Source organism: Mercenaria mercenaria, chromosome 1, assembly GCF_021730395.1.
Source record: "Mercenaria mercenaria strain notata chromosome 1, MADL_Memer_1, whole genome shotgun sequence".
Lineage (NCBI taxonomy): Eukaryota > Metazoa > Mollusca > Bivalvia > Venerida > Veneridae > Mercenaria > Mercenaria mercenaria.
Window position 1 is genome coordinate 61,137,900 of NC_069361.1, and position 24,351 is coordinate 61,162,250.

The 24,351-nt window shown below is 36.8% G+C and overlaps 1 protein-coding gene across 12 annotated transcripts in view; it reads right to left on the minus strand.

The window, feature by feature from the left end:
• The window catches only part of LOC123536251 (ribosome-releasing factor 2, mitochondrial-like), a 291,825-nt gene that overhangs the window by 176,949 nt on the left and 90,525 nt on the right, over positions 1-24,351 (minus strand). For 11 of the 12 annotated variants that reach the window (XR_008371956.1, XR_008371957.1, XM_053549063.1 and 8 more), the window contains exons 3-4: positions 23,945-24,025; positions 163-974 (exon numbers count right to left, since the gene is read on the minus strand). Coding sequence is in view for 10 of the 12 variants with exons in the window: in XM_053549063.1 (XP_053405038.1) it covers positions 163-974; positions 23,945-24,025 (893 nt within the window). In the remaining 2 variants the exon portion in view is untranslated. The remainder of the gene's footprint in view (positions 1-162; positions 975-23,944; positions 24,026-24,351) is intronic. The other variant, XM_053549053.1, reaches the window with a different exon arrangement.

A 24,351-nucleotide genomic window follows, 5' to 3' on the forward strand; every position in this document is an offset into this window, starting at 1 on the left:
GACAACCCTTTTATGGCCTAAAATTGAGAGTGTAATATGAACTTTTGACGACTTTACCACAAAGGAAGTATCACATCAGTACCACAATAAAAGATCTCTATTCTTTACTGTCTAACCAGATATTCTGGTCACTAAAAGACACATGACCTATGTACATCTTACCTGACTGAGTCCCGCAATACAGACAATATTCCCAGGCCCTGATTCCTTCATCCGTTCATACTCGTCTGCATTAACTTGATACAAATCAAGGTTTCCAATCTTCTCAGTGTTCCCCATATTCACATTGTAAATATTTGAACCACTCTTCAAAGAACCTCCATAAATTCTCACATAAGTCAAGGCACCCCTGTGCTTGTCATGGACAATTTTAAATGCTAAAGCACAAAGATGTTTACCATAATACTCCAAAAAACTATGCTTTATGTCTGAAGGGCAAGGCAGGTAACTCACAACAGCATCCATCAATGGCTGAACTGCAATATTTTTCTTTGCACTTCCACATAAAAGTAAAACTGCTTTTCCTGACAATGCAATTTTCCTCAGAGCAATCCTTATAGCACTTGCAGGTATATCTTCGCATTTTGTATCCTGTAACACATAATCTGCAATGTTATCATCATACTCTGCCAAATGGCCAATCAGGGAAGACCTAGCATTTAAAACAGCTTCTGTATCATAGCTTGTCTCTGACAGATCAATGTTTTCTTTAGTAAACATTCTACCATCCTTTGAAACTGAAGAGTTCCACACATTTTGTTCTAATGATACCAAATCAACAATCCCTGAAAATGTTTCTTCTTTACCAATTGGCAGGTTTATTGGAACTGGGTCCACATGAAGGCGTTCTTTGATAGATTTTAGACACATGTTAAAGTTGGCACCAAATTTGTCCATCTTATTAAGGAATATAATACGAGGTATATGGTATCTGTTTGCCTGTCTCCATACAGTCAATGTTTGAGCTTCAACACCTGAAATAATAGGATTAACATGTCCATTAAATTACACCATTTGTTTTACTAATTCAACGGCCATAGCACTATTTAGGCCACACCAAATTGATTACCTATTCGTTGGATTTCCCGCACCAATTTGACGGGAAATGGAAAAAAAATATTTTAATTTTTTTTTACCGCCCGCTCCTGGCGTATTTTTGCGCTGGGTCGAAATCAGTAGGAACGAAAAAAAAAAGGTGGAAATTACGAAGTTTAAACGCACCTAGCTTGTAATTTAGGACAGCATTTTTTAATTTTCTAGTTTACGGGAGCGCAGACCCTATTTTTTGACAAAACAAAATAAAAATAAAAGTCATTTTCAGTACTTTTATTTTCATTTTATCCGCTGACCGTCCATTGCTACTGTCAATACAAGTTTAACTGTATGGTAGTGGTTTTGTTTCATCAAAGTGAGCAGACACATGAAAAATGGCAGCCTGCATGAATGAAACTGTGTAAAATTAAATTAGAAACAAGAGATCACAGAGTGATCTTGGCGCCCACCAATGTGCCATTTTTGAGTGTTCCAAATTTCAAGACTTACTGACTAGCTCAAGGTCAAATTTCATTTCCGTACACAACACTTTGCATGTGGTCCAAATTCGAAAGCTGTAGCTTGAGAAATGTGAAAGTAGGTCACTAGATCAATTTCAAGGACGAAATGTGAAAGTAGGTCACTAGGTCAAAATCAAGGTCAAATAACACTTCAGAACACAAATTTATGCATGTGGTCCAAATTTAAAGCCTGTACCTTCAAAAATGTGGAAGTAGGTCACAAGGTCAAAATCAAGGTCAAATTTTATTTCGGAACACAGAACTATGCATGTGTTCCGAATTTGAAGCCTGTACCTTCAAAAATGTGAAAGTAGGTCACTAGGTCAATGTAAAGGTCAAAGTTTGTTTCGGTACACAAAACTATGCATGTGGTCCAAATCTGAAGGCTGTAGCTGGAGAAATGTGAAAGTAGGTCAGTAGGTCAAAATCAAGGTCAAATTCCAATTCAGAACACAAAACTATGCATGTGGTCCAAAATTGAAGCCTGTACCTTCAAAAATGTGAAAGTAGGTCACTAGGTCAAAGTCAAGGTCAAAGTTTTTTTCAGTGCACAAAACTATGCAAGTGGTCCAAATTTGAAGGCTGTAGCTACAGAAATGTGAAAGTAGGTCACTAGGTCAAAATCAAGGTCAACTCATGTCAAGGTTCATCTTGCCACTCAAAACCATACATGTGGTCCAAATTTGAATGTTGTAGGTTATTGACAAGAAGATTTTAAAATCTTTTCCCTATATAAGTCTATATGAACCATGTGACCCCCCAGGGCGGGGCCATATTTGACCCTAGGGGGATAATTTGAACAAACTTGGTAGAGAACCACTAGATGATGCTACATTACAAATGCCAAAACCCTAGGCTTTGTGGTTTGGACAGGAGATTTTCAACGTTTTTCCCTATGTAAGTCTATGTAAACCATGTGATCCCCGGGGCGGAGCCATATTTGACCCTAGGGGGATAATTTGAACAATCTTAGTAGAAGACCACTAGATGATGTCATATACAAAATATCAAAGCCCTAGGCCCTGTGGTTTTGAACAAGAGGTTTTTCAAAGTTTTTCCCTATATAAGTCTATATAAACCATGTGACCCCCGGGGTGGGACCATATTAGACCCCAAGGAAATATTTTGAATCATCTTGGTAGAGGACCACTAGATGATGCTTCATACCAAATATCAAAGCCCTAGGCTCTGTGGTTTTGGACAAGAAGATTTTCAAAGTTTTTCCCTATATAAATCTATGTAAATTATAGAAATAAACAAAGGGCCATAACTTACTAAAAAATTGTTGAACCAGTCTGATTTTCAGGGGGACACAACTAGGGTACCAATACATCATTCTGACAAAGTTTGGTCAAAATCCCCCAGGTAGTTTCTGAGGAGATGCGATAACGAGAAATTGTTAACGGACGGAAGGACGGACGGACTGACGGACGGACGGACGGACGGAAGGACGACGGACCACGGACGCAGAGTGATTTGAATAGCCCGCCATCTGATGATGGTGGGCTAAAAATATACTAGTTAACAGACAATAATCTTTGGATTTAGTTGGTAGTGATAACAAGTATTGTAAATGAATTGGAGCCGAGTAGAAATTACAGCAGGTAAAGCTCAACATTGGGAATAATCAAGTAAAACTACGAAAAATGACGTTCACTAACAACGCTCCAGATGTTGAAAAATCTGGCATATCACATGTACGAGATTTGTTGTCTGTATATTATAATTGGACAACGATCAAATTCATGTGGGACTGTCAGAAAAATACAACAGTTAATAAAAAGGAAAGACGCCAAAATAATGGCGAAATGGAAGAGCAAAAGTGAGTATCAGCTTGTAAAAACATTTTTTCTTTGAAGTATTGAGAGTCTTTTCCTTTGACGTATTGGGGGTCAGAGAAGAAAAAAATAAGTAATATCACAATTGTTAGTAATTATGTTTAAAACAAACTGCATTTTCAATGTATATTGAGTGATGTCCCCTGCAAATGCAAACATGTGATAAAAAATTCAAACTAGCCCAAATAATTTGACGGTCACATTAATGATTGTTTTATATTTCTGTCGGGCAACCTAACCGAGTGGAGATATTGCGCATATAAAAAGCTAATCTCAATATTCTGAGGATCAAGTCAAATTATTTTGAATAAAGTACCCTAACTTAAAAGATAATTATCAAACATGAAACTCCTCGCAATATTCTCATAAGACTCATGTCCACTTAACATGCTAAAGTATACTAATAAAGAAGACCCATTAAAAGTATGTATGGGACAAACATTCAGCCATTAATTGCCACATGTGCCTTTTACACTGAGGAACACAATAAAATATCCAGTAATAAATGTATTTTCGGACTCCTAACTTACTACGTCCAAGTCCCATTTCAGTGAAGAGTTGTTTGAACATCAGCCGATAAGGTTATTTTGTACACATTTTTGCTGAACCAAAATGAAGATTGTTTCAGCTTGTCATACAATATAGATGGAAATACACTTTATTTGGTGTTAAACATGACACAAGCGATAATTACTTTTTTTTTTATTTCATCGCTCTTTGCTCGCATCAATAAATGATGATTTGAAAAAAAAATATTTTAATTTTTTTTTCGCTCGCTCGCCCCAAATATTTTTGAAAAAAATCTGAAGAACAAGACATCAGTTTGGTGTGGCCTTAAACATACCTTGTTCATTAGCAAACTGGCACAAGATCTTGTGAGAATATACAAAATTTTGTTGAAGGTTTTTAGAAAGCAATATATCAACAAAGAAGAATATATGATTTTAATACATGAAGGGCCACTACTATTTCAGCAATTTTGACCATTACACAACTTGTCTGTGATCTTGTCACTAGTGGCTATAACCAGCGATTTTCTTTCCTTATATGTTTGGTACAGAATTAAGGACCCATCCCACTTGAAAATAGTGATTGTTTTCACAATTTCCAACCTAAATATTCCCAAAATGACTCTGCAGAAAAAGGTAATATCACTGAACTTTCAGATACTGACAAGTATTTGCATTTGCTATAACCCTATTTTTAAACTTTATCTTTTAAGCAGGATGTCGTCAAGTACACTCAATCAGCATACTTGATAAATAATATATGAATAGATTCTTCATGTATTATTTCCAAAGTTGTGGACTTATTTTGATGGTCAAAGTGTGATGGCTGTGATAAACAAAAATATTTATGTAAAATAAAAGTTGAAACATAGGGCTTTCCTGGAAAAAACAGCCAACTGTTATTAATATATGGTCCATGTTTAGGTATGTCTGCGCATATAGTAATGGGCTTCCCTCTGGTCTTATATCTAAGCATACAGTTACAATATGGACCTCAGTAATAATCTAACCTTATGACCAATGTTTAAATTCTTAGGAACAAAAAGTGTAATTTGCAGCAAAAATTGATGACACCTCATCACTCAAAGAAACAAATGACTATAAATAAGAAATTTGGTTATTGTCAAAAATTCCTAAATTAGGTGTTAAACATTGTGATTTTTCCCAATTTTCCCAAACCCAGACCTTTTCTCCCTAAAGAAAAACAGAACTAGAAGATGCTTTTGCAACTGATTTGCGCAAGGGGTTCTAATTTAGTTATGGATTGGAAATGGTATTCCATGTTCTTGCCCCTGTGACCCTGACCTTTGTTCAAGTGACCCAAAAATCATTAGGGGTCATCTACTCTGCATGTCCAATCATCGTATGAAGTTTCAACATACTGGGTAAAGCCGTACTCAAGTTATTGATCGGAAATGGTTTTCCATGTTCAGGCCCCTTTGACCTTGACCTTTGATTAAGTAATCCCAAAAATAATAGGGGTCTTCTACTCCATAAAACCTATCACCCAATGAAGTTTGAAGGTTCTAGATCAAATAGTTCTGCAGTTATTGGTCGAAAATGAAGTGTGATGGACAGATGCCCCTGTGACCTTGACCTTTGACTATAGGGGTCATCTACTCAGTAAGTACTATCACCGTATGAAGTTTAAAGGTTCTCGGTCAAATTGTTCTCAAGTTATTGATCGGAAATGGGTTTTTTATGTTCTGGCCCATGTGACCTTGACCTTTATTTGAGCGGCTCCAAAATCAATAGGGGTCATCTACTCTACATGTCCAATCACCCTATGAAGTTTCAACATTATGGGTGAAATTGTTCTCAAGTTACTGATCGGAAATGGTTTTCCATGTTCAGGCCCCTGTGACCTTTACCTTGACAGGGCAATATGTCGGGTGAGGTTTGTGGGGGGGGTGGGGGAGCTGGCGAGACATAATAATCACTGATAACTTTGTTGTTATTTGCGCAATTCTAACCAGTACATGTCTGTGATCAAGTCTGATCTTTTCACTTGCGGCCATATTCATTTGAACATACATTTGAGGAAGACAGCTAAAGAAATGTGGAATATTGCCATTTTCAGTTATTCAATGGCCATAACAGCAATCTTACCCATAACTGATCTTGGCTGAGATGTTAGGGCCATATGCATTCAAACAAGAAATGTGGAAATGCCACGAAAACCAGGTTTTCAATTGCATATTGCCAACAGGTTCTTTAAAAAACATGGAGCTGCGTTCAATAAACGCTTGATGCCCCCAGTGGCATCCTTGTCGATAGATTTTGCACCTAAGTCCAAAACGAGGTCAAGGTCAAGGTCAAACTGAAGTCAGATGATGTTTGAAGATGAGGAATGGTCACAGTTTACATCTGTATTAGTATCAATTTATTTATGTAAGGGGTATTGATGTTAGACGAAACGGTCCCATTTGACTAACCAAGAGATGGCCCATATAAAGTAACCTCCAAAATGAGGTCAAGGTCAAACTGAGGTCAGGTGATGTCTGAAGATGAGGAATGGTCACAGGTTACATCTGCATTAGTATCAAGTCATTCTAGTAAGGGGTATTGATGCTAGACGAAACAGTCCCATTTGGTTAACCTCTTACAGACAGATGAACGAACGGACAGACGGACAGGACAATCACTATATGCCTTCCGCATCAGTAGATGCTGGGGGCTTAAAAATGGTCATATTCTATAAAACATATATTTTTAATTATAACTATGACCATATTTCATATTTTTCTATTTATAGTTATCCAATGGCATTAAAATGACCTTTCTATCACAAAAAAAAACAAGAGGACCATGATGGTCCTGAATCGCTCACCTCTTCCCACATGACCCAGTTTTGAGTATGACATCGTTTTTTCTATTATTTGACATAGTGACCTCGTTATGGGTCATCTACTCTGCATGACCAATCATCCTATGAAGTTTCATCATTCTGGGTCAAGTGGTTCTCAAGTTACTGACCGGAAATGGTTTTCAATGTTCGGGCCCTTGTGACCTTGACCTTTAACAGAGTGACCCCAAAATCGTTAGGGGTCATCTACTCTGCATGATCAATCATCCTATTAAGTTTCAACATTCTGGGTCAAGTGGTTCTCTAGTTATTGATCGGAAATGGTTTTCAATGTTCAGGCCCCTGTGACCTTGACCTTTGACGGAGTGACCCCAAAATCAATTGGGGTCATCTACTCTTCATGATCAATCATCCTATAAAGTTGCAACATTCTAGGTCAAGTGGTTCTCTAGTTACTGATCGGAAATGGTTTTCAATGTTCAGGCCCCTGTGACCTTGACCTTTGACGGAGTGACCTCAAAATCAATAGGGGTCATTTACTCTTCATGACCAATCATCCTATGAAGTTTCAACATTCGGGGTCAAGTGGTTCTCTAGTTATTGATCAGAAATGGTTTTCAATGTTCAGGCCCCTGTGACCTTGACCTTTGACGGAGTGACCCCAAAATCAATAGGGGTCATCTACTCTTCATGACCAATCATCCTATGAAGTTTCAACATTCTTGGTCAAGTGGTTCTCTAGTTATTGATCGGAAATGGTTTTCAATGTTCAGGCCCCTGTGACCTTGACCTTTGATGGAGTGACCCCAAAAACAATAGGGGTTGTCTACTCCAGCAGCCCTACAACCCTATTAAGTCTGAAGGTTCTAGGTCAAATGGTTCTCCAGGTATTGCCCGGAAATGAAGTGTGACGTACGGATGGGCAAAAACAATATGTCTCCCCCAGAGTGGTGGAGACATAAATACAGCTTCTATTGCACACACAATGCTTTTATTTGATTTGGCCTAGTTTTTGATCCCAGATGACCTATATTTGAACTCAATCTAGATTCCATCAAGACAATCACTCTGACCAAATTTCATGAAGATCAACTGAAAAATACAGCCTCTATTGCATATGCAAGGTTTTTCTTTGATTTGACCTAGTGACCTTGTTTTTGATCCCAGATGACCCATATTCGAACTTGACCTAGATTTCATCAAGGCAATCATTCTGACCAAATTTCATGAAGATCATTTGAAAAATACAGCCTCTATGGCATACACATGGTTTTTCTTTGATTGACCTAGTGACTTAGTTTTTAACCCCAGATGACCCATATTCAAACTTCACCTAGATTTTATCAAGGCAATCATTCTGACCAAATTTCACAAAGATCAATTGAAAAATACAGCCTCTATCGCATACACAAGGTTTTTCTTTGATTTTCTTTGATTGACCTAGTGACTTAGTTTTTGACCCCAGATGACCTATATTCAAACTTGACCTAGATTTTATCAAGGCAATCATTCTGACCAAATTTCACAAAGATCAATTGAAAAATACAGCCTCTATCGCATACACAAGGTTTTTCCTTGATTTGACCTAGTGACCTAGTTTTGGACCCCTGATGACCCATATTTTAACCTGGCCTAGACTTCGTCAAGGCAATCATTCGGACCAAATTTCATGAAGATCAGTTGAAAAATACAGCCTCTATGGCATACACAAGCTAAATGTTGACAGACAGACGACAGACAGACGACGGACACCGGACATCGAGCGATCACAATAACACACCTGAGCATTACTAAGGTGAGCTAAAAACAAGACACTAAACAGATCCTGTAAATACAATGTCAACACCCCCTGTGACCTTGACCTTTAAGCAAAGGGTCAGAAAATTGTGCATAACACATCATCCTATTATGGGCAATTTTTTGCCAAGTAATAATGATATCCCTTAATCATCAGGATAAAGACTGGACAGGAAAAGCTTTGACCTTGAAGTGTAACCTTTTTTACCTCTGAGCTAGTGGTCTTGGTTTTGCAGAAGACAATGTTGTCCCAAAATGGGGAACATTTGTGCCAAGTAACATTATAACATCCCTAGATGGATGACAGAATTATGGACCAGACACTATGGTGCAGACAGACAGAATGACAGATGGACAGTAAAGCACAATCCTCAGAGCTCCAGATAAGCTTTTGGTGCAACTAGGTATTTACAAATCACTTTTTGTCTGAATTGGGTAAATATAATATGACTATCCATTGATTCTCCACTAAACATGTAAATTAAAATGCTTGACAACTCAAAAATGGACTTTGTACAAAACAACTTTTAAGAACATTATTTTGAGGTTAAATGCTTGAATAACAGTGAATGAATACTAGATTTTCTTAGCTTTCACAGACAAAGTCGGTATTTAGGTTGAAATTATGTCATCCTGAATTATTATCTTATTTTAGATAGATACGTTAATTATTTTTTGTTTAACTAAAAATACCTGCTTAATACCGTAAGCGTATGTATGTCTTATTTAGCTTGTGATTTACATTTACACAACCATTCTGAATTGCAAAATCGATGAACTAATGTACATTTTCAAAGAAATAATTTCAGTTCCTCTCTTTATACCAAATAATTTTTAAGTTTCTGTTTTCAAATTGATCAGTGACATCTTTGTTGTTTTAATATGTAAACATGTAAGCGGTAAGATACAATAATACAACCGATGTGTAATGTCTAGATGCTGACATAATTTAGCCTGAACAAAAATGTTAATACGTCTTCAAATCACAATTTGTAACCAAAGGTCATAACATGGTAACATATCTATTCAAACAATAATATTGATTTTAAAAAAAGTGAAAAATTAACAAGAGGGCCAAGATGCCCAAGGTCGATCACCTGAGAAACACACCATAACAGTGTAAACATGTTTGACCTAGTGATTTCATGGAAACAAATATTCTGACCAATTTTTATTAAGATTGGACCAAAATGTGGTCTCTTAAGTGTAAACAAGTATTATCTTCAATTTGACCTAGTGACCTAGTTTTTGAGCCAAGATGACCTACATTCGAGCTTAACCTAGATTTGATCAAGGCAATCATTCTGACCAAATTTCATCAACCTCAATTGAAAAATACAGCCTCTATCGTATACAAAACATTTTTCTTTGATTTGTCCTAGCGACCTAGTTTTTGACCCCAGATGACCCATATTCAAAACAGACCTTAATTTCATCAAGGCTATCATTATGACCGAATTTCATAAAGATCAATTGAAAAATACAGTCTCTATTGCTTACACAAGGATTTTCTTTGATTTGATCTTGTGACCTAGTTTTTGACCACAGATGACCCATATTCTAATCTGACCTAGATATCATCAAGGCAATCATTCTGACTAAATTTTATGAATATCAAGTGTAAAATGCAGCCCCTATTGCATACACAAGGTCTTTCTTTAATTTGACCGGGTGACCTAGTTTCTGACCCTAGATGACCCATATTCAAACTCCATCTAGATTTCATCCAGACAAACATTCTGATCAAATTCCATGAAGATCTGGTGTAAAATGCAAGCCCCTATTGCATACACAAGGGTTTTCTTTGATTTGACCTAGTGACCTAGTTTTTGACCCCAGATGACCCATATTCGAACTTGACCTAGATTTCATCAAGGTTATCATTCTGACCAAAATTCATGAAGATTAATTGAAAAATACAGCCTCTATCGCAAACACAAGGTTTTTCTTTGATTTGACCTAGTGACCTAGTTTTTGACTCCAGATAACCCATTTTCAAACATGGCCTAGATTTCATCAAGGTGATCATTCTGACCAAAATTCATGAAGATCAATTGAAAAATACAGCCTCTATCCCATACACAAGGTTTTTCTTTGATTTGACCTAGTGACCTAGTTTTTGATTCCAGATTATCCATTTTCAAATATGGCCTAGATTTCATCAAGGCTATCATTCTGACCAAAATTCATGAAGATCAATTGAAAAATACAGCCTCTATCGCATACACAAGGTTTTTCTTTGATTTGACCTAGTGACCTAGTTTTTAATCCTAGATGATCCATTTTTGAACTTGGCCTAGATTTCATCAAGGTTATCATTTTGACAAAATTTCAAGAAGATCAGTTGAAAAATACAGCCTCTATCACATACACAAGTTTTTTTGTTTTATTTTACCTAGTGACCTAGTTTTTGACCCCAGATGACCCATTTTTGAATTTGGCCTAGATTTCATCAAGGTAATCATTCTGACCAATGTGACAGACGACAGACAGACGCCAGACATCGAGCAATCACAATAACTCACCTGAGCATTGCTCAGGTGGGCTAAAACATGAACAGTGAAAAAATTAAGTAAATTGCTAACACTATTAAAATATTCAATATAAGTGTTAAAAAGTAGTTTTAGATTAAACAAGAGCTGTCTGTAAGACAGCGCTCGACTTTTCTCAGTGCTTGACTCTGAATTAGAGCTTTGCCAGTAAAAAAATTAAGTTAAAAAGGGTCATAACTCTATCAAAATCATAATCAGAGTTATGGGAATTGTGTCTCCTGGTGTAGACTTTGATAGTAAATAATATTTAGAGTTTAAAGTCAAAAGCTTTAATAGTAACAGAAATATTTGATTTTTAACAAAAAAATCTAAGTTAAAAAGGGGCATAATTCTGTCAAAATTCAAATTAGAGTTATGGGGATTGTTTCTCCTGGTGTGGACTGTGATGGTAAATAAGTATTTGAAGTTTCAAGTCAAAAGCTTTGATAGTAACAGAGATATTTGACTTTATCGAAATCTTTAACCAAAAATACTAAGTTAAAATGGGGCATAATTCTGCCAAAATTCAAAATCAGAGTTATGGGAATTGTGTCTCCTGGTGTAGACTTTGATTGTAAACAACTATTTTGAGTTTCAAGTAAAAAGCTTTAATAGTAACAGAGATATTTGACTTTATCAGTTTGTTTTTTTTAATTCTAAGTTAAAAAGGGGCATAATTCTGTCAAAATTCAAATCAGAGTTATGGGGATTGTTTCTCCTTGTGTAGACTTTGATGGTAAATAAGTATTTTAAGTTTCAAGTCAATAGCTTTGATAGTAACAGAGATATTTGACTTTATCAAAAACTTTAACCTAAATTTCTAAGTTAAAAAGGGGCATAATTCTGTCAAAATTCAAACCAGAGTTATGAGGATTGTTTCTTCTGGTGTAGACTTTGATAGTAAATAAATATTTTAAGTTTCAAGCCAATAGCTTTGATAGTAACAGAGATATTTGACTTTATCAAAAACTTTAACCAACGCCGACGCCGGGGCGAGTGCAATAGCTCTACTTTTCCTTTGAAAAGTCGAGCTAAAAACGGCCACATACTTTTAATATTAATGTTTGAAATGGCAGTAACGTGTATTTTTTGCATAAAGTTAACTTAGCTCCAATTAATTCAAGTGCATGGTCCTTTGTGATCTGCCAATAAATGCAGATGTGCTATATTACAAATAAAAAAAAAAAAAAAAAAAAAAAAAAATTATTTAACATTGTAAATAATGTAGATCTAAACTTTGTATACATTTTACCGCCTTTTTACGCGACGTTGTTAAACGACGTCATGTCCGTTGTTTTTATTGTTATTCTTCCCTGAGGAAGGCTTAACGCCGAAACGTTGGAAGTTAATAATTATCTATGAACAAACGCTACACGTGTTGTTGTTGATTTTTCTTATTTGCTATATTACAAATGACATCATTTAATGTAACCCGCAAGTCATCAACAAGGTTTTGCTACTTATACTTCACACCATACTTAATTGGCGACCATATCACAGCTAATGAAATGACGCAAATTTCACAATTCATGACCTCCTATAATACATTAGTTGTTGTAGATTTGTGATGTTTAATTTTTTTTTTTTCTCACGCGCAGCTAGTGCATTTCGACTCGAGTTCGCCATGTTTTATGAAAATTTTAGAAATTACATTTGGTTTATTCTTTTATTTGTATATAATAACATTATGATGCAAAGAATGGTTATGAACATTCCAATTATAGCCCCTAACACAGAGCTGCTTCTGATTCAAAGATGTAACTGATATAAGAAATTTATCTACTGTTATAATATATAATCTAGACAAAGATTTAAAATAGCATCTTGCCATACCTTGTAGTGAAAAACATTACTTAATATGGAACAGATACGTTACAATAAATGATAGATACGTTACCAATAATGACATTGGCACAGTTCTGTAAATTAACTGCAAATTATGGTAATCAAGTATGAATATTGACATATATTCATAACATAATATTCTCGGGTAAATTTAATTTTTTTTTCATTATTGTATAAGAAGCTGTAGAAAAATTACACTTACCATGTTCTCCAGATTCATATCAGTTTAATGTCCCAGTTTTGAGTAAAATTGTCATAAGAATGGATTTCAAAACAACATGTAGGAATCCCTCTCATACTGTGACTGAACAATAATTAAAATAAAAAATCAACCAAAGGCCAGATCAATAAAAATTGGTAACCTATCTATCTGTAACGTATCTATTGTGCAAAAAAGAAAAATTAATCTGAAGATCAATTTATATTGTCACATTTATAAAACTAGATGCCCATGGGCAACATGTTGCGCACCACTTTGACCCATAACTGTGACCTTCACCTTTGAGATAGGAAGCTGGGGTTTGCGCACGACACACCCTCTCACAGAGGTTAACATTTATGCCAAATATAAACAAGATTCCTCAATGCATGTCAAAGGTATGGGCCGGACAAGATCTGACATGACTGACCTTTGACCTCCAACTGTGACCTTGACCTTTGAGATAGGAATCTTGAGTTTACACAATACACTCCGTCTCATTGAGGTTAGCATTCATGCCAAATATAAACAAGATTGCTCCATGCATGTCAAAGTTATGGTCCAGACAAACAAATCCGGATGGACACATGCACGGACACACTGACGGACAGAAGGACGGACAAAGCGGCAACTATATGCTCGCTCTTCGGGGAGCATAATAAATGTGGCAAAAAACAATGCCAACAATATAATAAATCAATATTTAATTTTTAAAAACTTTTACCGTGCCTTATTTTATAAATTCTGTGTAATTTACGGCTCAAGCTCAAGTAGAGACAAATTTCAAAGTGGCAGCCTATATCCAAAACGTTCGCAGAGAATTCATTATACCATTATTTTTTATGAAAGAAACATCAAACTATTGGTAAACAATTATAAAACTTAAAATAAAACTGTCAGTATCATTTTTTCCAGGGTACCTAAAGTAAACGGATTTAATGAGACAGAATTCTAACTCAGACATTGAAAAGTTAAGGGCAAATCCTGCGGGTCTGTTTTGACTTTTGCTCACTTCATTAAAAAATAACCTTGGGGCAGAAGTAAAACCTACCTACATTTCTTCCACAATATGTAATCTAAAGAATGAAGGCAAAATGGAGAACTTTTACCGCATGTAACTCAGTATTTTTAATGATGTCTAACTCTACCACTTCAGTTTCAGAGGTAAATTCACTTTGAACAGCAAGAAATCGCTTATCAAATGAATTTTTTCCACTTTTGTACAATAAATCAATAACAAGTATTGAAAGACATCAAAACTTACTAGAAAAAAAGGAAAATAAGGAGAAAAAAAATTGGTCCCAGTGGGGCTTGAACCTATGCACCCCTGAAAATTGCAGTCAAAATAGGATTATGGTAGGAATTGAATACTCTTCAAAAGGAGGTACTCTATTATGGGCCTAATACCTTAAAAACTGAAATTGAAAGGAATTTTAAAGTGATGTCCAACACAAATTGCTTTCTTTCCTGCACTTTGATTTCTTTCCTGCTTCTTTTTTCTAGTGAAACTTATTTTTCCGTTAATGTGTTGTTTAATCTGATGCCATTATTATTGGCCAGATCAAACATTTAAAAAAAAAATTTGAAATTTTGCAAATCAAAAGGAAAATATCTTCATTTACAACATACACTGCACACTGCACTAACAAAAAGCCATCACAAATACTCCGTTGCTGTGGGCGTGGAGAATATAACACCAAGATATTTTTGAGGCAATGAAGTAAGTAGCTACATTTTGATTTTTTTTTTTTTTTTTTTTTTTTTAAACAAAAATGACCTTTGACCTTAAATATCAGGTTTGACATAAACTTTCTTGATAATCTCTTCATCAATGACATCGTCTGACATAATAAATACATTAAAGTGAAAAATGACTAGTTATTAACAAGAGGGTCATGATGACCCTGAATCGCTCGCCTGAGTAATATGAGCCACATGTTTAAAATGGTAAACTGATGCTAAAATATTACAGAGTAGGTCAGTAGGTCACATTCATGGTCATTGAAAGTCAGTTTTAAGATCGGTGTGCAAAACAGTTACTGTACATGTCATCCAAATTTCAAGGCTGTATCTTAAAAAACAAGACAGTAGGTCAGTAGCTCAAGGTTACAGTCAAGTGACCCCCGCTTGGGGTAATCAGGTAATTATAATTAAACAATCTAGGAAATATAATCTGATAATTTTTGAAGTATTTATTCCTATATAACTCATATAATAAGTGACCCCAAGGACGGGGCCTCTTTTCACCCCAGGGGCATAATTTGAACAATCTTGTTAGAGATCCACCAGGCAATGCTATATACCAAATATCAAAGGCCTAGGCCTTGAACTTTCAGACAAGAAGATTTTTTTCCCCTATATAAGTGTATGTTAAATTTGGGACCCCCAGGGCAGGGCCTTTTTTCACCCTACGGGCATAATTTGAACAATTTTGGTAGAGGACCACAAGGCAATGCAACATACTAAATATCAAAGGCCTTGCAGTTTCAGGCAAGAAGATTTTTAAAAAAATTTACTATTTAAGTCTATGTAAAACTTGAGACCTCCCGGAGCAGGGCCTCTTTTCACCCCAGGGGCACAATTTTAATAATCTTCATAGAGGACCATAAATTAAAGATAATGTCACATGCCAAATATCAAGGATCTATGCCTTGCGGTTTTGGACAAGAAGATTTCAAGTTTTTTCCTATACAAGTCTATATAAAACTAAAATGAGACCCCCGGGGCAGGGACTCTTTTCACCCCAGGGTTATAATTTGAGCAGAGGACCACAAGGCAATGCTACATACCAAATATCAAAGGCCTAGGCCTTGTGGTTTCAGACAAGAAGATTTTTATTTTTTTTCCCCTATATGTTTATGTTAAATTTGGGAACCCCAGGGCAGGGCCTCTTTTCAACACAGGGGCATAATATGAACAATTTTGGTAGAGGACCAGAAGGCAATGCTACATACAAAACATCAAAAGCCTAGGCCTTGCAGTTTCAGGCAGGAAGATTTTTAAAGTTTTTTCCTATATAAGTCTATGTAAAACTTGTGAACCCAGGGTGGGGCCTCTTTTCACCCCAGAGGCACAATTTGAAAAATCGTTATAGAGGACCATAAGATGATGTCACATGCCAAATATCAAGGCTCTAGGCCTTGCGGTTTTAGACAAGAAGATTTATTTTAGAAAATGTTCATGGACGCACGACGGACATTGAGCTCAGGTGAGCTAAAAAGACAAAAAATACATTAAATCAATACAGGTTATTAAAAAAGTGATATTATTATTATTAGGTTATTTAACATTGTTCTGAACAATACGGAGATATATTTGGACGAGTACCCAGCTGAGAAAACCATATTGGACGAGCCGCTAGGCGAGTTCAATATGGTTTTCTCAGCTGGGTACAGGTCCAAATATATCTCGTATTGTACAGTACAATGTTAAATAACCTTTTTATTCTATAACTATTTTATCACTATAATAATACTAGTTTAAATTAAAAATGTTTCACTGAATATTATTTTCCTGCCTTTTCCAGTTTTTCCCAGCTTGGTATGAGTGCAATATATATTATACAGAGCAAAGTTAGACCTTAAATAACCTTTTTATTCTATATTTATTTCACTTCATACCTAATTCATTGAATGTTGTTTTTTCTGTGTATCATCATTAAAAAAAAGTATATGGTGCAACCTCCCTACAACAGCCATTTGGCGATTTGGGTGGTAATAATACTTGGCTGAGATATTATGCCCACAAAAATTGTCAGCAAGTTTGGTGAAGATCGGATGAAAACTGTTCGACTTAAAAGAGCGGACAAGGATAAATTCCCCGTTTTTCGAGTAATTCAAGGACTACCGGTATAATCAAAGAGTGCCTGGTACAATTTGGCTGGTTATCGAAAATGGCCGAGATGTAATGCCCACAAACATTGTCAGCAAGTTTGGTGAAGATCCGACGAAAACTGAATTATAGAGCAGACATGTTTTGGATGCTGACCGCCCGTCCGTTGCCATTCATAATCTTCTCCATTTTGTTTCTTAACCGTTAAATAAAAACTGTTGAAGAAGCTATTCAGACAGTCAGGGCTGATACCAATTTCTAGGTTTCGTCCGGAACGGCTTCTTTAAGCGACTTTTCAATGATGATCCATTTTACTGTATTTTTAAGTTTTTGATTATTATCTAAATCAGATAGCACTGTTATCCCTTGAATCGTTTTTGTGTGTTGTAAACAAAAAAACTCAAATCAAATCCAGATGTCAAGACGCATAATCAAACTCTGTACATAGAGCGCCTACTTCATCCGATTTACATTCGGAACATTTTCACGCGTTTCGGGCTTTATCATATGTTTAACATGGGACTGTTGAACCATCCAAATACAGAAAGTACAGAATATTTTGTACGTGCGTGCGTCCAAATACAGAAAATACAGAATTTTTGTACGCAGGTGCATCCAAATACCGTAATATATTGTACGGTCACGTGTCGCAAATGAACGTTCGTGATTGGATAGATAAAATTGGTATAGAATAATGCAACTTTTCACACACTTTTCTAACCTTTGACATTAAGGTTGACCTTCACTTTTTGGGATAAGATATGCATACTAGATATCGACTAACATTTATACATTAAAATGAATTGATATCAGTGACTAATATCAACAATATACTATTATCAAAGAAAAAATGTTAAAAGAGCTACTTTTTCATTATTTTACGTGATGACCCTTGGCCCTTTATATCACATTTGACCTCAACTCATTCCTGACGATCTCTTTGTCACTGACATTGTGGGAGATGAATACATTAAAACAATTCACAAGCAGTTACTAACTAGAACTGTCACAGGAGTGACGACTAACCCCACAATATGGTCTTGTCACAGAAGAATGGCAACCATAAGAAAGACATGGCCACAAGAAGGTGCAATTTAAATCGAACTTGACCTGTATTTTATGATGTTACACCTATGTACCAAAATTTATTTAAATCTGTCAAGCTTTTCGTGAGTTATTGTCCGACAACCACGAGTTTGGCAAATTTTAAGCCCCATAACTATATAAAACAAGAGGGCCAAGATGGCCCTAGGTCGCTCACCTAAGAAACACTCCATAACAGTGTAAAACATGTTTGACCTAGTGATTTCATGGAAACAAATATTCTGACCAATTTTCATTAAGATTGGACCAAAAACTTGGTCTCTTGCGATAAAACAAGCATTTTCTTAGATATGACCTAGTTTTTGACCCTAGATGACCCATGTTCAAACTCGACCTAGATTTTATCAAGGCAATCATTCTGACCAAAATTCATGAAGATCAACTGAAAAATACAGCCTCTATCACATACAGAAGTTTGTCTTTGATTTGACCAAGTGACCTAGTTTTTGACCTCAGATGACCCATATTCAAATTCGACCTAGATTTCATTAAGGCAATCAACCTGACCAAATTTCATAAATATCAACTGAAAAAAACAGTCTCTATCGCATACACAAGATTTTTCTTTAATTTGACCTAGTGACCTAGTTTTTGACCTCAGATGACCCATATTCAAAACGAACCTAGTTTTCATCAAGGCAATCACTCTGACCAAATTTCATGAAGATCAATTGAAAAATACATCCTCTATTGCATACACAATGTTTTTCTTTGATTTGACCTAGTGACCTAGTTTTTGACCCCAGATGACCCATTTTCCAAATCAGCCTAGATTTTATCAAGGTAATCATTCTGGCTAAATTTCATGAAGATCAGTTGAAAAATACAGCTTTTATTGCATACACAAGGTTTTTCTTTGATTTGACCTAGTGACCTAGTTTTTGACCCCAGATGACCCATTTTCGAACTTGGTCTAAATTTCATCAAGGCAATCATTCTGACCAAAATTCATGAAGATCAATTGAAAAATACATCCTCTATCGCATACACAAGGTTTTTACGTGATATGACCTAGTGACCTAGTTTTTGACCCCAGATGACCCATTTTCCAACTCGGCCTAGATTTCATCAAGGTAATCATTCTGACCAAAATTCATGAAGATCAATTGAAAAATACCGCCTCTATCGCATACACAAGGTTTTTCTTTGATTTGACCTAGAGACCTAGTTTTTGACCCGAGATGACCCATTTTCGAACTCGGCCTAGATTTCATCAAGGCAATCATTCTGACCAAAATTCATGAAGATCAATTGAAAAATACAGCCTCTATCGCATACACAAGGTTTTTCTTTGATTTGACCTAGTGACCTAGTTTTTGACCTGAGATGAGCCATTTTCTAACTCGGCCTAGATTTCATCAAGGTTATCATTCTGACCAATATTCATGAAGAAGAATTGAAAAATACAGCCTCTATCGCATACACAAGGTTTTTCTTTGATTTGACCTAGTGACCTAGTTTTTGACCGCAGATGACCCATTTTCGAACTCGGCTTAGATTTCATCAAGGTTATCATTCTGACCAATATTCATGAAGATTAATTGAAAAATACCACCTCTATCGCATACACAAGGTTTTTCTTTGATTTGACCTAGTGACCTAGTTCTTGACCCGAGATGACCCATTTTCGAACTCGGCCTAGATTTCATCAAAGTTATCATTCTGACCAATATTCATGAAGATTAAATGAAAAATACAGCCTCTATCGCATACACAAGGTTTTTCTTTGATTTGACCTAGTGACCTAGTTTTTGACCAGAGATGATCCATTTTCGAACTCGGCCTAGATTTCATCAAGGTTATCATTCTGACCAATATTCATGAAGATTAATTGAAAAATACAGCCTCTATCGCATACACAAGCTAAATGTTGACAGACGACGGACGACAGACGACAGACGCCAGACGACAGACGACGGACGCCGGACGCCGGACATTGAGCGATCAGAAAAACTCACCTGAGCATTGCTCAGGTGAGCTTACAAGAGGCTCCCTCATGATGACCCTGTATCACTCACCTGAGTAATATGAGCCACATGTTATAAATGGCAAGCTGATGCTAAAATATTAAGAAAGTAGGTCAGTAGGTCACATTCATGGTAACTGAAAGTCAGTTTTAAGATTGGTGTGTAAAACTGTACATGGCATCCAAATTCTAAGGATGTGTCTTAAAAAACAAGAAAGTAGGTCAGTAGGACAAGGTCACAGTCAAGTGATCCCTAATCGCTTTGGGTCATCAGGAATTATAATTAAACAGTCTAGGAAATATGGTCTGAAAATTTTTGAAGTATTTTTTCCTGTATAACTCATAATTATAACAAATGACCCCCAGATTGGGGCCTCTTTTTACCCAAGGGGCATTATTTGAACAAACTTGGTAGAGATCTACCAGGCAATGCTACATACCAAATATCAAAGGCCTAGGCCTTGAACTTTCAGACAAGAAGATCTATATATATTTTTTTTTCCTATATAAGCCTATGTTAAACTTGGTACCCTAGGGCAGGGCCTCTTTTCATCCCAGGGGCATAATTTGAATAATTTTGGTAGAGAAACTCTAGGAAAGGCAACATACAAATATCAAAAGCATAAGCCTTGCAGTTTCAGGCAAGAAGATTTTTAAAGTTTTTTCCTATACAAGTCTTTGTAAAACTTGAGACCCTCAGGGCAGGGCCTCTTTTCACCCCAGGGACATAATTTGAACAATTTTGGTAGAGGACCACAAGGAAATGCTACATACAAAGTATCAAAGGCCTAGGTCTTGTGGTTTTAGACAAGAAGTTTTTTCCTATACAAGTCTATGTAAAACTTGCAACCCTGGGGCGGGGCCTCTTTTCACCCCAGGGGCATAATTTGAACAATCTTCATAGAGGACCATAAGATGACATAACATGCCAAATATCAAGACTCTCTGCCTTGCAGTTTTGGACAAGAAGATTTTTAAAGTTTTTCCTTTTGGTTGCCATGGCAACCAGAGTTCTGCATAGAAATAAATTCTTTGAAAATTTTTGAAAGGGGACCACCCAAGGATCATTCCAGTGAAGTTTGGTGTAATTCTGCCCAGTGGTTTTCAAGAAGAAGATTTTTTTAGAAAATGTTGACGGACGGACGACGGATGACACACGTCGCACAACACATGACGGACATTGAGCGGTCACAAAAGCTCACCATGAGCCTTTGGCTCAGGTGAGCTAAAAATTGGTGGTTTGTAGCCAAAGTCAAACTTTCATTTTATGATGTTACACATGTGTACCAAAAACATTTGAATCAGTCAAGAACTGTCCATTGAGTGTTTAATGACTCCAATGGTGGGTGAATATTGCACAATAGCTTGAGTCTGTGTTAAACAAGAGGGCCAAGATGGCCCTAGGTCGCTCACCTGAGAAACACACCATAACACAACATATTAAACAGAGTAAACATGTTTGACCTAGTGATTTCATGGAAAAAAAAATATTCTGACCAATTATCATTAAAATTGGAGCAAAAATCTGGAGTATAAGTAAGTATTTTCTTTGATTTTACCTAGTGACCTAGTTTTTGACCCCAGATGACCCATATTCGAACTTGACCTAGATTTCATCAAGGCTATCATTCTGACCAAATTTCATGAAGATCAATTGAAAAATACAACCTCTATCGCATACACGAGGTTTTTCTTTGATTTGACCTAGTGACCTAGTTTTTGACCCAAGATGACCCATATTCAAATTCGGCCTAGATTTCATTAAGGTTATCATTTTGACTTAATTTCAGGAAGATCAACTGAAAAATACAGCCTCTATCGCATATACAAGCTTTTCCTTTGATTTGACCTAGTGACCTAGTTTTTGATCCCAGATGACCCATATTCGAACTTGACCTAGATTTCATCAAGGCAATCATTCTGACCAAAATTCATGAAGATTAATGGAAAAATACAGCCTCTATCGCATACACAAGGTTTTTCTTTGATTTGACCTAGTGACCTAGTTTTTGACCCCAGATGACCCATTTTCAAACTCGGCCTAGATTTCATCAAGGTAATCATTCTGACCAAAATTCATGAAGATTAATTGAAAAATACAGCCTCTATCGCATACACAAGGTTTTTCTTTGATTTGACCGGGTGACCTAGTTTTTGACCACAGATGACCCATATTTAAATTTGGCCTAGATTTCATCAAGATAATCATTCTGACCAAAATTCATGAAGCTTAATTGAAAAATACAGCCTCTATCGCATACACAAGGTTTTTCTTTGATTTGACCTAGTGACCTAGTTTTTGAACCCAGATGACCCATTTTCGAACCTGGCCTAGATTTTATCAAGGTAATCATTCTGATCAAAATTCATGAAGATTAATTGAAAAATACAGCCTCTATCGCATACACAAGGTTTTTCTTTGATTTGACCTAATGACCTAGTTTTTGACCCCAGATGACCCATTTTCGAACTCACCCTAGATTTCATCAAGGTTATCATTCTGACCAAATTTCATTAAGATCAGTTGAAAAATACAGCCTCTATCGCATACACAAGCTAAATGTTGACAGACGACAGATGACAGACAGACGCCGGACATCGAGCGATCACAAAAACTCACCTGAGCAGGTGAGCTAAAAATATCATAATAATAAGAGAGGTACAGATCAATGAATCAAACACCATCACTGCACTGCCCAGTACTCGCTGGAAAACCCAGCCAGTACTCTCATAGAACATATCAGTTGACGCATCCAACAGTCACTGCATCGCCTAGTACTCTTAGTGGTCTACATACACAAATACTGCACAGTCCAGTAGTTTCAGCGAACTCACTAGCTGATGCATCCAACAATATTGCTGCAACGCCCAGAAATCTTAGTGGTCTTCCAACACTGCCACTTTCTGTTTGTTTGTTTTGTTCTTTTTGTTGGGTTTAACGTCGCATCGACACAATTATGTCATATGGCAACTTTTAAGCTTTGATGGTGGAGGAAAACCCCAGGTGCTCCTCTGTGCATTATTTCATCAAGGGTGGGCACATACCTTCCGTAAAGCAGCTGGATGGCTTCCTCACATGAAGAATTCAATGCTCCGAGTGAGGCTTGAATCCGTATCGGTGAGGGGCAAGTGATTTGAAACCACTTGGCCATGGAGGCCCCTTTCAACACTGCCACTGGACTTGTAAGTATTCTTGGTTGTCTTAACTGCTGATGCATCCACCACTGTCACTGCATCGTTCAATACTTTCAGCAGTATTCCAGCCCTGTCACTGTACCATCTAGTGCTCTCAGTGGTCTTACCTGATGATGCAATGAACACTATCACTGAATCCTCAAGTGTTCTCAGTGATCTTACCTGATGATGCATCCAGCACTGTCACTGTGCCCTCCAGTACTCTCAGTGATCTTACCAGATGATGCATCCAGCACACTGTCACAGTGCCCTCCAGTACTCTCAATGGTCTTACCTGATGATGTATCCAGCACTGTCACTGATTCCGCAAGTGCTCTCAGTGACCTTACCTGATGATGCATCTAGCACTGTCACTGTGCCTTCCAGTACTCTCAGTGGTCTTACCTGATGATGCATCCAGCACTGTCATAGTGCCCTCCAGTACTCTCAGTGGTCTTACCTGATGATGCTTCGAGCACTGTCACTGATTCCTCAAGTGCTCTCAGTGGTCTATACCTGATGATGCATCGAACACTGTCACTGAATCCCCAAGTGCTCTCGGTGATCTTACTTAATGATGCATCCAGCACTGTCACTGTGCCCTCCAGTACTCTCAGTGGTCTTACCTGATGATGCATCCAGCACTGTCACTGAATCTTCAAGTACTCTCAGTGGTCTTACCTTATGATGCATCCAGCACTGTCACTGTGCCCTCCAGTACTCTCAGTGGTCTTACCTGATGATGCATCCAGCACTGTCACTGTGCCCTCCAGTGCTCTCAGTGGTCTTACCTGATGATGCATCCAGCACTGTCACTGCACCATCCAGTACTCTCAGTGATCTTTCTACCTCAACTGTGAAATCAACATGACCTAAAACATGCAAACAAATTTAATAATACAAACAGGTCAGTGGATCCACTTGAGCAAACATGAGAAAGGTCTTAACAAAGATGCTACAGATCAAGCTTGGTCAAGTTCAAAGAAGCAGTTTATGAGCAGAAGTTGTTTAAAGGGCTCTTCTTAACTTCACAGGGACTCCAAAAAAGTCTGGGAGAACCATTGTACAAACTTGACACAGAACAAGTTTGGTGAATATCCATCAAGAGGTTCTGATTCTGATCTCTCTCCGATCTCATTAATCGGAAGAATCCGAATGAGAAGACCAAAATTGATTATTGTAATGTATCAATATGGTA